General features: G+C 42.7%; 1 protein-coding gene across 1 annotated transcript in view; it reads right to left on the bottom strand.

The window, feature by feature from the left end:
* Window positions 1–17,507, bottom strand: part of guca1d (guanylate cyclase activator 1d) — a gene marked incomplete at both ends in the record, with an annotated part of 30,808 nt that extends 13,301 nt beyond the window's left edge. Inside the window, 2 exons of the mRNA XM_084339087.1 lie at window positions 660–809; window positions 17,313–17,507. Coding sequence (XP_084195213.1) covers window positions 660–809; window positions 17,313–17,507 — 345 coding nt within the window. The remainder of the gene's footprint in view (window positions 1–659; window positions 810–17,312) is intronic.
* Window positions 17,508–18,758: the final 1,251 nt, after the last annotated feature.

The raw sequence follows: 18,758 nt of genomic DNA, 5'->3' as shown, positions 1-18,758 counted from the left end.
GTTTCAACTCCTCTTGAGAAGTTGGAAAGAGCAGTGAAAGAGGTGCAACAGGGGAAGACTATACGTCAGGTTGGAAAGGAGATGAAGATCTGCAGGATGCTTTTACCGCTTTTGAGATTAAAATGATCTGTTTTACTTAAAATTACCCCAGTGTATTCTCTCTAATGGCACAACTTACCCCGCACCGGGGGCAAGTTGTGCCACAAAACCATTTTTTTTTTTTTTTTAATCTATATTTCTGAAACAGTTTATTTAAGATCCATGCACAACATCCTAAACTATATGTACATATTTTAGTTGGGGGCATTACTGTAATCCCCTTGCTTTAAAGGCACTTTAAGTAAAAAGTGGCACTATTCACCCCACATCCCTTATTACCTCAGATGTCAGAATCATCTGCAATCTGTTACTAGCTAACGTTTGATATATCGGTTGATGTATATTTCCTCAGATAGCTGGTATATTTAGAATTTGAATTCAGGCTTCAATAGAACTGGCACCAAGCAGGGGATAGAACACTGGTATTCTGACGGTGTGACTCTTCCTTCTTTTAATTGTTTCCTTGGAATGAGCATGACATAAGAGCAAAATGGCCACCACCGTGTGAATATTGTCAATTGTAATTGTGAACCTCAGTGACAGAGACAGGTCATGCTTACCGAGAAGATTGTCTCCAACTCGTCCTTGTCTATCTTCCCGTTGCCGTCCTGGTCGAAGAGTTTGAAGTACCACTTTAGTTTCTGGTTAATCTCTCCCTTCAGCATAAGACTGACGGCCGCGATGTATTCCACAAAGTCGATGTACCCATCCTAAACCACAGAAGAAGAAAGCAACAAAGAGAAGGGGTGAGGATAAAGACATGGATGTTATTTTATAATACGTAATCTATGTGTGACGTAATCTATAGAATAATGTGGTTCAAAATCGTCGAACGAAGGGCGGCCGGGTAGCGCAGCGGACTAAGCGTCTGTCTGCCACCACGGAGACAGTGGGATCGAATCCGGCTGCGGTGCCTCCGGGTTGGTCGACTGTCCATACTGGCACAATTGGCAGTGACAGCAGGGTGGGAAGCCGGCGAGGGTGGGTCCTGGTCGTTGTAAAACAGTGACTCCTACAGTTCGGTCGGGGCGCCTGCACAGCGAGGGAAGGATCTGGAGGGAGGTAGTGTGACCTTCCACACGTTACACCCCCAGTGAGAGTCCGCGCTGCCAGGTGAAAAGAAGCGGTGGGCTGGGTACACATGTGTCGGAGGAAGCATGTGATACTAGTCTCCGCCATCCTAGACCGATGGTAGGGGGCAGAGCATGCAACGACCAGGAAGGGGATTGGGAATTGGCATAACGACTAACATTGGGAGGGGAGAAAAACGAAAAAAAGGAGGGGGAAAAAAGAAAGTAATTTTTTTTTTTAAATCGTCGAACGATGAGTATTGGGTATTACATATAGGTATTATGATGATATGTGAGCAATAGTAGGGGGGCATTGAGTCCTTAACCCCTCCCTCGACAACTGCTGCCCTTGAGCAAGGCAACACACAACTATCCACAACTATTCCAGTGGAGTAGCTCAGGTGAAAGGGAGAGAGAAAGATTTATTTTTTTATTTTTACAATTTACCGACTATTAAAATATTTGAAAATCGATGCCCATCCCTAAATACAATAACATATTAACAATGGTTCTTGTGTTGTTTCTTGCCCTGCATGCACACACGCATGCAGGGCAATACCGATGTACCCTTAAAAGTACAGAGTTCGGTACCCAACCCTTTTGTGCATCTTCTTGCCCCTCCCAGTCACCTTCACCACCACAGCTGTACTGGTTGCCGTCCTCCTGCCAGAAAGACGCATGCCCTGGGCCAAGCCGTGTGTCCTTACTTGGCCTAATAGGAATATAGTGTGGGAGTTAAGACTGCCTCCCCCCCCCCCCCCCTCTTTGATCTCCCTCACCCATATTTCCTTCCTGCCCCCATCCCTCATTCTTAACCCCAACAAACCCTCCCCCACCTTTTCCATATGTCCCCAAAACGTCACGACACCCTTATACGTCACGTGTTCTCGTGGGCCCCACCCCTTCCAGTTTTGTATGTATAAAGAATAAAGATATTTGAAGATTCTGTGAGGGCTCTCTCTTCCCGTGGTGTCCTATAGCTAAACACCTTGTCGAGAGTCATCCAGCCTAACTCTGACTATTTTTGTATTGATACTTTGATTGAGTTGATCAATCGCATTTAACCAGGTCTCTTTTGACTGAGTGAGTTATTATTAGCATCGGCTATTTCCACCACAATTGTCTGGGAGATCTCGTCTTTCTGCAGAGGCTCAATCTCACTAATACCCCCTGACGCTTAGTGGCTGTACAAGAGGATGCGCCTGGGAAATGCACCGCTGCACCGGCCTACTGAGGAACAGATGACTTGCAGTGCAGGCTGTAATCCGCATTGGGGTCCTGCAGGAGGGGAAAACATGTATGGTATTAAAGAGCTAAAGTCACATGGACATACTCCAGAGCCAAAGTCACACGGACATACTACAACTCCATTACAGAGCTAAAGTCACACGGACATACTACAACTCCATGGTGAGCAGCTTGGGGAGAGAGACACACTGAATTGACCTCTCTCAAACCCTGTCGTCTTTTCTCGACCCTCCAACAGATCAAATTCTCATTTGGACCTCACAGTTGAGTGTATTGTGAGTGTGTACATCTTCAGTAATAACCCCATTGTAAATGGAACCTCTAACCCTGGCAGTGTCAGTGCCGCCTTGCTCTACTCTAAGGCACGGTGGTGTAGTGTGGTTAATATACTGTCGCCTCACAGCAAGAAGGTCCAGGGTTCGATTCCCGCTTGGGGACCAGGTTTCCGCGATGCCAGGTATCTCCCGGGCCTTTCTGTGTGGAGTTCGCATGCCGTCCCCGTGCTCGCAAGGGTCCCCCCCCCCCCCCCCCGGTAAGAGAAACCCAATGGAAAAATATGCAAAAACAACAGATCGCTAACGCTGTCGCGTCCGTGATGAAGACGGGCAGGAGCACTTGGATGGTCCCCGGGGCGTGGCTCACGCCACAGCCCTTGTCTGCTCCCGGCTGCCCTTGGGGGGGGAAGGACGACGGGATGGGTTAAGCGCAGAGGAGAATTGCATCGGCGATCCTACAAAAACAATGCATGCGTGTGTGTTCCGGTGTGTGTGTGTGCTAACCGTGTGTGCTAACCGCTAACATTGAGGATAATTGCATGCCAATTAAAGACCTCTGTGACAGGTCCTGCATTATACTTGAGCTACACAAGACCACAAGTATAAATGCATCCCCTCTGTTAAATGTATATGTTTGTCAGGAAAAACAACCATTAGGACATGTCATATTTGATGTACCATATTTTGTATTGAGTCATATAGTTATGTGCTGAATTATATCATATCATACCTTATCCTATTCCACGCTCATTATCTCCAGGGTTGAAAAAACACATAATGCACTAGCAAGCTGGGACACTGTTGTGGCTAGATCATGACACTGGGAGACACTACTGTCTGTGGTAGCACTCAGTTGTTGACACTGTAGGGCTGGGCGATTAATCGATTGTATCGATTAATTCGAATTATTACATGGCGTTTTTAACATTCGCCAAAATGCTTGATTGTGATTGGTCAATAGCGCTCCGTTACCCCTAGCAGCGGTCTATTATTTCTCGATAATTCACCGCTGTCATGGGCAACAAGCAATAATGACCGCTGTTGGGGGAAACAGAGCGCTATTGACCAATCACAATCAAGCATTTTGATCGCAGTCACGAAAGCTATAACCTCGTTCCCAGCTTTATCTCGCACAGCTGCACTACATCAGGTGCAATCATGTCCACACACCTGCCGATGACAGAGGAGCAACAGAACAACTGCGTCTGCATTTGATCTCGTCTTGTCGATGGTGTAAAATGAATTAGGTATATTGTTAGTAAGTTAGCCATGTAATAAGCGGGATAATGTATAGCTATACTCGGTCATTGTCGCAAAATAATTGACCTTCACTGCGTTTAGAACACTGTGTCGGTCAATTATTTTGCGACAATGACCTCGTAGCTATACATTATCCCTTACTTTTAATGATTTAGGACGATTTTGAAAAAAATTTAATCGATTTTCAAAAAAATCCCTTTTTTTTCAAGGGTCACCTTTTATTTTACAAAAAGTGATGTTTGGTGAAAGTTAGATTTGCACTTTATTAATCCCAATAGGGAAATTCATTCTTGTTTGATGATCAAGAGGCACCTTTTATTTGTTTGAACCCTTCTCTTGCATTCGGTCATACCCCCCTTCCCATACTATTTTTGGTCCAAATTGGCCGGTGTGTTTTGCAGTGATATCTCTGGAACCGCTTATCCAATTTTGATGGTTGACATCTCATTTGAACAGTCAAAGCAAGTAGAATCAAGGGGTGGCAGACAGAATGACACTAGGAGTGAATCATGTTATAATTTTGCAGGAAGTTCAAAGATAGTGTTTACTGTACATTACTGTATATTATAAAAATGCTTGCCATGTAGGCTGTGTTTACTGGAAATCCTTTAGTTAGTATTGTACCTGAGATTCCTCCCGTCCCAATGATGTATGGGATGTATTGATTGGCAAGCCTGTGTTTCATTGTGTAGAAAGTCGCCTGATCAATCGCCTACTCATTGTGTCAATGAGTCAAATGAGAGGCAAGGCACAAATATATATGCATGAGAAAGTGGCAGGTTTTTCTTTCTCGAGGGGCACAGAGCTTGCACCTGTGAGAAGATATGATACATTTATATCATTGCAGCGCGAGAAAGTGAGAGGTTTTTCTTTCTTGAGGGGCACAGAGCTTGCACCTGTGAGAAGATATGATACATTTATATCATTGCAGCGCAATAAAGTGAGAGGTTCCCGTAACTTAGAGTAAATTGTTTTGTCTGGAAGGTGTGGGGGAACATAAGCACAAGAAATGTAGGTGTGTGTGTGTGTGTGAGAGAGAGAGAGAGAGAGAGAGAGAGAGAGAGAGAGAGAGAGAGAGAGAGAGAGAGAGAGAGAGAGAGAGAGAGAGAGAGAGAGAGACAGAGTGGGTATGAGAGTGTGTGTGTGTGTGTGTGTGTGTGTGTGTGTGTGTGTGTGTGTGTGTGTGTGTGTGTGTGTGTGTGTGTGTGTGTGTGTGTGTGTGTGTGTGTGTGTGTGTGTGTGTGTGTGTGTGTGTGTGTGTGTGTGTGTGTGGAGATGTTTTCCATCTGCAGGATGAACATAATATACTCATACCCATTCATTTCCTATGGCGGTCAATTCTGACCGAAAACATCATAGGTTGTCACTGTTGAATAAATCACTCAAAATTCAATGCAAGTGGTGATCATCAATTGTATATGTTCAGAGGCCTAGTGTGGAGGATAACATAAGGTCTTGAGGCAATTGGATGAAAAACACAATATGTATGATTACAAAACAAAGTCACTTGGTCAGATTTGACCGGAAACGCAAGAGAAGGGTTAAGTGAAGTTTGGTGAAAAAGCAAGTTATTGCACTATTAATCCCAATAGGGACATTCTTCTTTGTTTGATCAAGAGTAACCTTTATATATATATATATATATATATATATATATATATATATATATATATATATATATATATATATATAGGCCTATTGTTTTTTTGTTAAGTGAAGATTGGTGAAAGTTAGGTTTGCACTTCAATCCCAATAGGGAAATTCATCTTGGTTTGATAATTGTTTTGTGTCAAATAAAAACAATGGAATGATTTCCTTGGCGTTTCTAGCTTTCAAGAAAAAATAAATCGAATAAAATCGGAAATCCGTTTTTTTTTTCTTTTTTTTTGAACAAATTTTTTATTTTCAATTTTTTGACATGACATACAGTAAAACTAGACACACAAACATTAAAAGTAAAAATCCACAATAAATCATAGGACTATGATAGTCCAGTATTTAAATCAAAATAAATGTAGATTAAAGGATATACATATACATAATAATAATTATTATCTTTATTTTTTTAATCAGAGATCTTTTTTAGGCCATATCACCCAGCCCTATGACACTGGATTACCCATATTCATTTTATGCCAAGCTGGTACCTTGCACTGTTGGACTCTTTCACCCCCATTCATACGCAACACCAAACAGCACTTTTAGAGGAGCGGTGACACTCATGGTCACCACACCAGAGCTAGTGTTGCTGACCTGTGCTGCTCTGGTGTAACACTAACATGGTCACCACACCAGAGCTAGTGTTGCTGACCTGTGCCGTCTGTAGTGTGGTAGTGAAAGGTTAACCGTCTGTAGTGTGGTAGTGAACGGTTAAGCTTATGTAGTGTGGTTGTGAAAGGGTTAACCTTCTGTAGTGTGGTTGTGAAAGGGTTAACCGTCTGTAGTGTGGTAGTGAAAGGTTAACCTTCTGTAATGTGGTAGTGAAAGGTTAACCGTCTGTAGTGTGGTAGTGAAAGGTTAACCTTCTGTAGTGTGGTAGTGAAAGGGTTAACCGTCTGTAGTGTGGTAGTGAAAGGTTAACCTTCTGTAGTGTGGTAGTGAAAGGTTAACCTTCTGCAAGGGTGTAAAGTACTTGAGTAATTGTACTTCGTTACAATACTTAAGTACTGTTTTGTGGGATTTGTACTTTAATCGAGTATTATTAGGTTTGTATACTTGTACTTTTACTCAATTACATTTCAGAGAAAAAAAACATACTTTTTACTCCTTACATTTAAAATGCAGACCTACAAAGTACAAATCTCGCAGGTCCAACAATTTTAATTAGTATATTTGTGTCTCTGGCCAAAATAACGTTAACGTTATTAAGCCTGCACCACAGCCAATCAAATCCCCATCAATGGAAAATGAACCCGCCCATACCCATGCTGATTGGTCCTTGTGCAAGACTAGAAAGCGGGGATCTTTGATTAAACACCTGCTATCAGAAGAATAGACAGTCAGAGTGACAAGCTACAGAAGATGGCCACAAACGATAGTACGAGTGTTGTTCACAATATCACGCATATCTCTAGAAATAGGGCTGAAGGTGGACACCAATGCTACCGAGTGTCCACCTTCAGCCCTATTTCTAGAGATATGCGTGATATTGTGAACAAATACTGGTACATTTTAAAGTCAGATCCTAAGATCGGAGGTGTGTTCCAGGAACCACCCAAATACTTCTACAAACGGCAACCTAACTTAAGGGACCAGTTAGTTAAAACCGATTTTCCCAAAAAATTTACCCATTTTATGGCTAATATTCCAAATGGCAATTTTCCATGTTTGTCTTGTACCCAATGTCATGGCATGATTAAAGAGACATTTTATTTACAACCAAGTACAGGTAGGAGTATCGCTGTTAGAGGCCGGATTACCTGTAATTCTGATTTTGTGGTTTACTTGCTTAAATGTCCTTGCAACCTTTACTATGTTGGAAAAACAAGAAGACGTTTTAAAAATCGAATTTCTGAGCACAAATGTTATATAAGAAGAAATGACGAGAAGTCTTCAGTTGCAAGGCACTTTAATAAGTTAGGACATGATATTTCTGGCTTAAAATACATGGGTATAGAGTAGGTCTTGAGACCACCAAGAGGCGGCGACAGAGACAGGCTCTTGCTACAAAGGGAATGCTTTTATATTCATTATCTGGATTGTTTAGAGCCTAGAGGCCTCAATGAGGAAAATGTTTTGACCTGTTTAATTTGATTATTTCATTTCATTCGATTGTTTATTATTTATTTTCATTTATCATTCTTTATATTTATAATTGAAAGATGGCTTATATGGGTCATGAGTTTAAGATGTAGGCCTACTCTGTATAAAATATATATAGATATATCCCTTTGTGATTTACATGTTTCTTTTTGATTTACACGCTTCTTTTTGATTTACATATTCTGAAAAGGTTGTGCTTGTAAGTGGTATTTTGTAAATTTTTGTAGATCTCTTGTGGGAATGTGTTGTCACTTCCTATGTTGTCACTTCCTGTTTGTCTTGTATATACTAGGGTCACTTACCCTTCATGCTTCATGCAAGCCATTCTGAAGAAGGTGTGTTCACACCGAAACGTCATGATTACAGGCTGCCAATAAATTTGGAAAAACCTGGAGTGCGTGCCTGGACATTGTTTCCCTATTTTTAGGTAGTGAAAGGTTAACCTGCTGTAGTGTGGTTGTGAAAGGCAATATTTCATTATATTCCCGAATGACAGTGTTGGGGATGTTATAAATGGTAAATGGTGCATTTATATAACAGCTTTTATCCAAAGCGCTTTACAATTTGCACCTCACATTTTACCCGTTCTCTCACACATTCACACACCATGCAAGGTGCCAACCTGCTCATCGGGAGCAATTAGGGGTTAAGTGTCTTGCTCAAGGACACTTCGACACGCTGCCCGGGAAGAGCGGGAATCGAACTGGGAACCTCCGGATTACCAGACAACCTCCTGAGCAGTGATGCCAGTAACTAGTTACTGTAATCTGATTACTTTTTTCAGTAAATAGTAATCTAACTTGTTACTTTTTACAAGCCAGTAATCTGATTACAGTTACACTTCCAAGTGGCTGTGTGTTACTATTTAGTTACTATCTCATAATGCTGATGATAAGAGAGCCAGGGGTACAGTCAGTTAGACCGGAGTATGGCCTGATGGCTGATGACGTCTCATGATGACCTGTCTGAGCAGCCAATCATGATTTATGACATTATGCACTTTCAATAAAGCATTATTTAAAAAAAAAAAAAACTGTTGTCATTCTTGTGGCAGCAGCAGGGGGGACGACGACTACTTCGTAACCTAGTTACTTTCAAAGTAACTAAGTTACTTTGATAATCAAGTAATCAGTAAAGTAACTAGATAACTTTTTAAAGGAGTAATCAGTAATCAGATTATTTTTTACAAGTAATCTGTGGCATGACTGCTCCTGAGCCACCGTCGCCCCATGTTATGGATTCACCTCGACCTCTGCCGCAGAAGATCCTGTTGTAAGTGCGAACACAATTGCTCGAATATCTTTCATTTTTAATCTTTTCAAATGTGCGGTGCACATTATTATACATGACCTCTAGAGGAAGAACCCTATTCATTTTGGTGACCCTGTGACCTCTAGCGCCGCCATCGGGCCAAATTAAATGAGTGTATCTCCTGATCCGCTTGTCACAACTCATTGCCTAGCCAAGGTTGATTCTCCTAACTGGGCCATTTTCATCTGATTGAACAATCTTATCACACTTTTTACTGTAACCTTGCTATTTACATTTTTTATTTTTATGCTCGCTTATGCCTGTATTTTTTTACTGTTGTTGTATGTCCGTTCTATTTGACCATACCTTGCTATGCTCGCTCATGCCTGTATTTTTTACTGTTGTGAAGCACTTTGAACTGCAACCTCTGTATGAAAAGTGCTATAAAAAATAAAGTTATTATTATTATTATTATTATTATTATTATTATTATTATTATTATTATTATTATTATTATTATTATTATTATTATTATTATTATTATTATTATTATTATTATTATTATTATTATTATTATTATTATTATTATTATTATATCCAGAGATGTACTGTATCTACTCATAGACAACACGTTTGTCACAACTCATAACCAGAGATGTACTGTACTGTATCTACTCATAGACAACACGTTTGTCACAACTCATAACCAGAGATGTACTGTATCTACTCATAGACAACACGTTTGTCACAACTCATATCCAGAGATGTGAGATCTATTAATCCTGCATCACTGAACTCCAAACCTGGATGACCCATAACCTCATCAAATGAAACAGCGACAAGACGGAACATTTCATCATCGGCACCAAAACCGCCCTCACCAGATCCGGACCCATCACACTCACCATCAATGACTCCACCATCACCCCTTCCCCCCTAGTCCGCAACCTCGACCCCACCCTCTCATTTGACCCCCATGTCCGCTCCATTGTAAAAACCTCATACTTCCACCTCCGCAACATTGCCAAAATTCGTCACTGCCTCTCCCCCCCTGCTGCTGAATCCCTCATACACGCCTTCATCTCCTCCCGCCTGGACTACTGCAACTCCCTCCTCACTGGCATCACCTCCCGCTCCCTCCATAAACTGCAGATGGTCCAGAACTCAGCCGCCCGCCTCCTCACTGACACCCGGTCCCGTGAACACATCACTCCTGTCCTCCACTCCCTCCACTGGCTCCCGATCAAGGAACGCATCAACTTCAAAACACTACTCCTCACCGTCAAAGCCCTCCATAGCCTGCCATTTCTCAGGAGCTGCACCCAGACTTTGGAACACCGTCCCTCAGACTGTCCGAGACTCTCCCTCTCACTCTCCACCTTTAAATCCCGACTCAAAACCCACCTGTTCTCCCAAGCATACAACCTTCCCTACCCATAACCACCCTCCTCCAACCTACCACATCCCCTCCTCTTCCCTACTTTCTCTCCCTCTCCTGCCCCCCCTCCCTCCCCTCGGTTTCCCTACTTCCCTGACTGTTCCCCTACTGGACTCTGTATGTGTTACTTGTTACCCGTGGTTGTATGTCCTGCATATTCATCCTGTTGCTTTTCCCCTGTGGTTCTTTGTTTCTCTCTTTATTGTTTTTCTCATTGTCAGCGTCTTTGGGTTTTGAAAAGCGCTTTATAAATAAAATATATTAATATGTTATTATTATTATTATTGTAACTGAGGGGTACAATTCCCTGACTGTATTGTTAAGTATGGTATTATTAAACCACTACCTCTTGTACTTTAACTTCTGGCCATCCAGTACATGATATAAATATGATGAACACTTTCCCACCTGATGAAACGAAGTCCACACAAATGTACAAATCGAATATTTAATATAGCAAAAGGTATATACAACGTTCACTTGTTTACACTTATGATTTGAAATGCACTTGTATGGCAAATGAGTATTCGTAGGTAAATCAACATTGAATGTCCAATCTCTGGTTACGCAGGGAGTAAGTATACAACCCGGTTTCTTTAGGAAACTATAGCGATGGTACTTAGATGATTATAGCTGGATACACTAAGGGGGGGGGGGGGGTCCCGCTGGTTGTAAGACAGTAGGAGGGGGGGGTTAGAGAAGCCGCTGGCGGTATCCCATCTGGCCGACGATTTCTTGGGAGAATTCACAGTCTTGAACACGGTGCCCACAGAACCTCGGTCCGCAGATGAATACAGCTGGACCCTCTGGTGGACGGTAGCTGCCGGTCCACAACGGAGAGACGTGAGGCGACCTCACTGGTGTAGAGCGCCGTCTCACCTGGACTCCTCTCCGGGGGGTAGTTCCAACACTCCGCAGTGTTGGCCGTTATCCATGGAATAATCAAAGCACCCAAAGCATAATCCAAGCCGTGGAAGGCTCGCCGTCGTCCGGGTAGAGTAATCCAATATACAGGTCCAGTCGCCCTGGCCCGGAGCTCCTCGGATGCAAGCACCACTAGTGGTCTGCCCAGCCTGGTTAAGACTCCAGATAACGTCAGGAACGATGGGGGTACTGATAACTTTATAACTCTAACCGAACGATGCACCATACATAAATAGACTATTATTAGCTTAATAGAATACGTCCAACTCGACGGTATAGTGCCAAACTATGACAATTCAACTATTAATCCACACGATATCTCAATGCCTATTCTGAGGCCAAGTAGGCCTTACTGCACCACACGTGCGTCGTGGGTGAGGCTTCGCGTCTGTTACTCGGTTGGAGGGTAAAGAACTGGACTAAAAGAAAGTTCTACTTTACTTGCGCCATATATATATGCGCCGTGAACAAATAGTACCATTCGTATTTCGCCAGACGTATTCCTACGCGGAACCGGGCTTGCCACGACATGTTGGGCGGCACGATTGAACTTGAACCTAGGGGTATGGCTGCTGGCGCCAGGTTCTCATCCAATGGTAGAATGAAACTATTATGGGCTGTTTAGTAGACTAAAGGGATATTCGGTGCATATTGTACAAGGAATATACAGGGGATATCAAACGATATACAAATACCATTTAAATATATATATATAAATAAATATATATATTCGGTTTAATCTGATCCTTCACAACAATTATTATCATCATCATCATCATCATCATCATCATCATCATCATCATCATCATCATCATCATCATCATCATCATCATTATTATTATTATTATTATTATTATTATTATTATTATTATTATTATTATTATTATTATTATTATTATTATCTACTCATAGACAACACGTTTGTCACAACTCATATCCAGAGATGTACAACACATAAGGCCCTGTGAAGTACGCCATGTTGGAATTTCCAGTATTTTGAGCCCCCCAAAAAATACTTTTTTCCCTACTCCCCCTAGCCACTTCACCTGATTCTCGCCAAACTTGCTGTGTCATTGTGTCATTAAAAGAACCGATAGGCCAAACCATGTCACCGCCCAGATCCAATAGCATTTCAGAAAAACTCATGGTAAACAGGAAGTGATTTGTTACTTGTCTCATTTCCACCCAACAGCAAAGAGGCCTGTGCAGTTTCGAGTCATCTGGCCTCATGGTGGCGCTATTCTCATGAAACTCAAAACATTAACTACTTCTCAATGACTCGAATTAGGGACATGGTCAAAGGGTGGCTTTATAATTCAGGCCATTCGTGGATATAAAGACTCAATTCATATTGTAGCAATTCATTGTAGCAATTCATATTGTAGCCTAGTCAGCAACGCTGTTCTTTGACAACATTGCTATGGCTGCAGGGTCAATGGACCTATCTCAAACCACGCCCTCTTCTCTTGATCCTCCAATCACAGCTGTTGCTTCCCTCGGACAAACACGTGGCCATTGAGGAACAAGAACTGAGCCAACATCTGGCCAATCAGCTGGTTGTAGGCCATTGTCAGGCTATAGGCTGTTATGTAGTCTAGATAAAAAATAAATATATATATTTAAAAGCTATACGACTAAATACATTTAAAAATAAACTACCATCTTATCACTCATTTTGCCCATCGTGCTCGTTATTTAATTTTGCCACATGTTTCATTCTACTAGATGTTTCTAGTTGGTTTTCCTTTTTACGCCCATGTACATATGATATTTGCAATGTATTTTAAATTACTTGGGTTGGTTAAAGGGCCATAAAACATTTTGTAGACAAGAGAGAAGATGGGTCATACTGAAATGTAATTGCTGCAGATGTGAAAAAGCCAGCCCTCATTTATCAATAATGCGTAGAAAGTGTTCTATTTTCATTCCTACGCAGGGAATTTAGAATGTCTCTACGCACAGAAAAATCGGGATTCATCAACCGCACGTGCACGCAGGTCCTATGCACACTCCGTGTTGATAAATACCAACGTTCTTACCGTCTATGCTTGTGCATGATTGTAATAATTTGCATACTGATCCGCCCTTAATTAACCATATATGGTAATGAAACACCCCCATGGAATGTAGAATAATGGACTAAGCGGACTTGAAACTTCACTGAGAGCATAGGCTGGTAAAGCTATGCCTCCTAAAGTGTGAAAACGGAAGTACAGGAAGTACCGGCTACAGGCGTTCCGGTTTCGACAAAACAATTATATAGAAACGTGTGAAGTGCACAATATTTCCTCGTTTAAGTCACTGCAACGGCTTTGCCTGAAGAATGTACTATATGACCGGGACGTTCTAGCTTGTTTGCCGACAGGATTCTGGAAAAGTTTGGTCCGTTCGGAGGCAGCTTCCAGGGGAAGTACATACACTGGAAATTCACACTTTTGGCCGTAGTGCTTTACCAGTCTTTATCTCACAGAGGAGATACAACTGGGAACAAGGTTACTGAGAGCGAGTCCTCTGTGATCAATCTCGCTCTCAGTAAAGTTTCAACGGAGGTAATCTATTCTAACCAACAAAAAATGTAAACTAGAAAGCATTTCGTTGTGACCAATCTTATTTGGAAACATGACACACAAAATAATAGTATTTCGCTTTTTATTTTAAACAATATTTAATCGCGTTTGGAGGTGGGTGTTCTGCGTCTGCCCCCCCCTGTGCCAAACAAGCAGGCCAACTGCGATCTAACGGGCTCTTGTTCGCGCGTGAGCCCGTTATAATTGCACTCCTGTTGGGTCGTTCGTTGGGTTGGTCAGAGTCATTAACTATGGCTTCAGTGGATAACCCCGATCACCTGCATTTTTAGCGATATTTTAATTACAGATACCCCAGTAATAACATAACAATTGAATTCAATACAATGCGTGCCTTCCTCCCGGTCACCAGCAACGACATGTATCAGCCAAATGAGCATCGCAACATTGACTGAGTCGGAATCCCTTTCTATTCACATAATAACTGAATTTGTGATGGAGCTTTGACAGCTACATGGGTGGTACAGTAACAGTCTATTGCTCGATCAATCTCCAATAAATCACAATGGAACGTGCCAGTGGCCAAAGACCCGAGGGTGGAGAGGACTTGAATGTGCATGGGGGTGGCATTTGTGCATTTTGTTCCACGCTCAAATTTGTGTCCCAAATTGCGGTACAAATCAAGGAGAATGTGTCTCGGGTAGCGGACTCTAGTTAATATTATGTTCTCTCGGCAAATAGACTGTCCTATCTCTGAAAACAGCTCCCCACGGAGCGCAGTCAGTGCACCCCGTAGTATTCCGATAACGCTGCATTCATTCGCAAAGAAAGACCTATTCCAAATGCTATTTATAGGGTTTGACAATAATTACACTACTGTCGCTATTTTACAATTAACTATAATGAAGTACGGGTCATACAGAACACGTCAGTGTTGAAACGAATGCATGAAAGTCCGTCTCATGTTGCTTGCAGTCTTCATATTCTACCGCTTGGTGATATGTATACACGCACGGTCTGAGCTGTGCGTAGATATACGCACAATCTCAAGCACACGTTCATTTTGATAAATCCCCCACTTTGCATAGAAATGATCGTACGCACGGTTACGCACATATCTGTGCGTAAGCACCATTGATAAATGAGGGCCGAGCCCTGTCAAGACCTTCTGTGGACCATCCTTGACCAGCTAGGCCTTTGCACCAACATTATTACCAGAATTTGCGTAGGTTGTAGTATGGAGGCCATGTTATAATAGTAGGGCTGCAACTAATGACTATTTTGGTAGTCGACTAATCTGTAGATAATTTTTTCGATTAGTCGACTAATCGAAAAACAGTTATATAAAAATAAAAAAAATATATTATAATCTTTTTTTTATTTTTATTTTTTTACTACCTATCTTTGTGAAAGTGGCTTCTCAGCTCTGGTCCAGCTGAAGACAGAGCAGAGGAACAGATTGGACATTGAACATGACCTCAGAGTGGCTTTGAGACTCTTGTCAGGACCAAACAACATCCCCAGTTATCCCATTAGTTCCCCCAAACTTACTGTCGGTCTGTTATGTTAAGCTAAGAAGTATTCAGCTGGCTGGACCAGAGCTGAGAAGCCACTTTCACAAAGATAGGTAGTGCAAAAATAAAAATAAAAAATAAAAAAAATTATAATAATTTTTATTTTTATTTTTTTTATGACTAATCGACGCAACAATTTCTCGTCGACGATTTTTCATAATCGACATCGTCGATTATGTCGACTAATCATTGCAGCCCTATATAATAGTATATAATACTAATAATATAATATATTATATAATAATATAATAGTGAGTCATAAGCCACTGACACTTTTTTTAACCCTTTCACTGCCGCACGACAGAAGGTTAACCCTTTACTATCACACAACAACCGACGGTCGCAACAGGGCTGTCGTGTGGCAGTGAAAGGGTTAACCTTCTGTGTGTTGTCGCAGTGAAAGTGTTAACCGTTTTTGGTAGTGCGGCATGTGAAAGGGTTAAACCTTGCTGGATAGTAATAACTGGCTCTGACTCAGACCATCTTGATGAGCTAAGTCTTCACACACACACACACACACACACACACACACACACACACACACACACACACACACACACACACACACACACACACGTGCACACACACACACACACACACACACACACACACACACACACACACACACACACACACACACACACACACACACACACACACACACACACACACAGCAATCCTCTAAGCTTGCAACACACACACACACACATATTATATATAGGTAGAAAATTAGCTCCACAAGCTAGCACTTTAAGCCAATTAGACAGGGAGCCAATGAAAGGTTCCATTTCTCAGAGCTATCCCTGAACATCCTCCCAGAGACAGCCATATTTGTCCTTTTGCTTGGCTGGTCTAATGGCCATTTGTTGGGTCAATGCTCAAATGGTCATCAAACATGTGAGAAGGTTAGCAGATTTAGTGTCAACAGGCCAGGGGACCAAGGTTCATTAATAAACATAGTGTGTATTGTTTTCAAGTGGAGAGACCCATCTGATACAGAATGAATGCAGTATAATATTCACTTGGATGTTTGTTCGATATGCAAACAAATGTGTGTGTGTGTCTGTGTGTGTGTGATCTTATTATGGTGAATTGAAAATGGGGGACCCTGATGTAAACAAGACGAAAGTCTTTCTATGGTCTGCATCCCCTTAACAATTGTGTGTATTGAGCCGTACTGTATTGTACCCATTCTGCAATCTGTTAATACAATTTTCAATCAATCAATCAATCAATCAATCAATCAATCAATCAATCTGTAGCCAGCTGCTCACCGTATCCATGCCAACAGGGACCCACCAGAATCATACTTGTAGTAGGACAATAAATAACATAGCCAACCAGTGGCGGACTGGGACCATAATTCCTACCGGGAATTTGACTCAGGCAGGCCCGGCCAGGCCCATGACAAGTTAACTCATTCGTGCCTGCTTGCCTGAACTTATATATAGAGAGCACATCTCCGCGCAAATAGAAACACGTATATGCTGACCTGGCCTGCTTCGGAGTTCAGTGGCCTGACTGTGGGCACAAACAAATACAAATTTTAAAATTAAAAAAGCATTTTCCAGTCTGTCAGGGCAGCCAGGCCATGCCAGTCTGCCAGGCCACCGGGAAAACTCCCGGTGCTCCCGATGGCCAGTCCGCTAGTGTAGCCAACTACAATGCACATGCATGCATGTGTAGCGGAGGTATCGTGAGTAATATCCACAGTCACGATGGACTTCAATACAGTCATACAATGTGTGTGTGTGTGTGTGTGTGTGTGTGTGTGTGTGTGTGTGTGTGTGTGTGTCTGTGCGTGTGCGTGTGCGTGTGCATGTGCGTGCGTGTGTGTGTGTGTGTGTGTGTGTGTGTGTGAGTCCGTCAGCCATGCAGGTACCCACCCCGTCCATATCGAAGGTGAAGAACACCTGGTCCACGTAGCTGTTGGCGTTCTCCGTCATTCCTCTCAGGCCCAGGAAGGTCTTCAGCTCAAACAGTGTGACCAGGCCCGAGGGCGACTCCTTCATGAACTTATTGTACCAGTGGTGCATGTCCTCCGCCAAGATCTCATCCAGGTTGGATCCGTGGTTCCCCATGGTTCAACCTATAAGAAGACCCCTCCCCCCACCTCCCCCCTCCTCCCCTCCCCCCCCCAAAAGAAACCCCAAACTACCCCCTAAGCACTTAACCTCGTTCCCAGTTTTATCTCCTCCGTGAGATAAAGACTGGTAAAGCACTACGGCCTGTACTTCCGTTTTCACACTTTAGGAGGCATAGCTTTACCAGCCCACTAAGCACTCTTCGTTCCCCAAAAGAAAGGGAACTAGACACACCGGAGATTCCAGGAAATTCGATAAATCCTTCAACCCTTAACGGATACTCGAGTATTCGCTGGAGAGGCTGAGCAACAACGGTGGCGGGTGGAGGATCAGTGGACGAGGCCCGGGGCGGGGGGGAGAAGCACGCAGCAGAACTGGTGACCGGCGCTGCTCGTCCGTTGCCTTGACCTTGCTCCTCCTATAGGCCCGGCACCCAGGGAAGGAGAGGAGAGGTCCGGTAGTAGAAAGAGGACCGGAGAGCCAGGGGATGGGGTGGTGGTGGTGGTGGTGGTGGAGCGGTCAGTGGCGGAGTGAAGCGGGAGAAGCAGCACTAGTCCCTGGCAAGCCCTTGTTCAAAAAGGGCCGCGCTGTGACTCTAGACTGCTGGGACTCCCGACACACTGCAGGAGGCAGAGAGAGCAGAACTCAGGGAGTTGCTAACCCTCTTAATCCGCGCAGGACAGAGAGAAGGAACACTTAGAATAACACCCTAAGGAGATAAAACCAAGAGCAACTCTCCCCAGGTCCTCGGGCCAAGAGGCTTTAGAATGCGAGTGGAGGCAGGGACATGGACACGGCTGCTGTTCTGGGAGCAGACTGGTTATATAACCGACTCCTCACCTGTCCTGGTTTGGACCGCTAGGTTTTCTCCCGGGTGCTTCCACTTTCCCCCATAGGACTGATAGTAGACATGGTTGTTAAATAATAATTAGGTGTACAGTATCTTGTGTATTCTCATGGGGTGATGTTTTCCTTACTATTTTCGTTGGTTTGGTTTAGAATCTGTGAAATCTATTGTGAGAGGATACATACTATAGAGATTTTGAAATGTAATAGAATTGGTGGTAGCCAGTGGCGGCCGGCCAATAGTGGGCGCTAGAGCGCCGCCCTACCTGGTTAAAAGAGAGAAGAAGAAGAACATATATATATATATATATATATATATATATATATATATATATATATATATATATATATATATATTTTAGAGCCCTAGAAATAAAATAAACATGTTTAAAATGAATAATA

Source organism: Notolepis coatsorum, assembly GCF_963971535.1.
Source record: "Notolepis coatsorum genome assembly, contig: SCAFFOLD_211, whole genome shotgun sequence".
In the NCBI taxonomy this organism is placed as follows: Eukaryota; Metazoa; Chordata; class Actinopteri; order Aulopiformes; family Paralepididae; genus Notolepis; species Notolepis coatsorum.
This window is presented reverse-complemented; position numbering and strand designations above follow the sequence as displayed.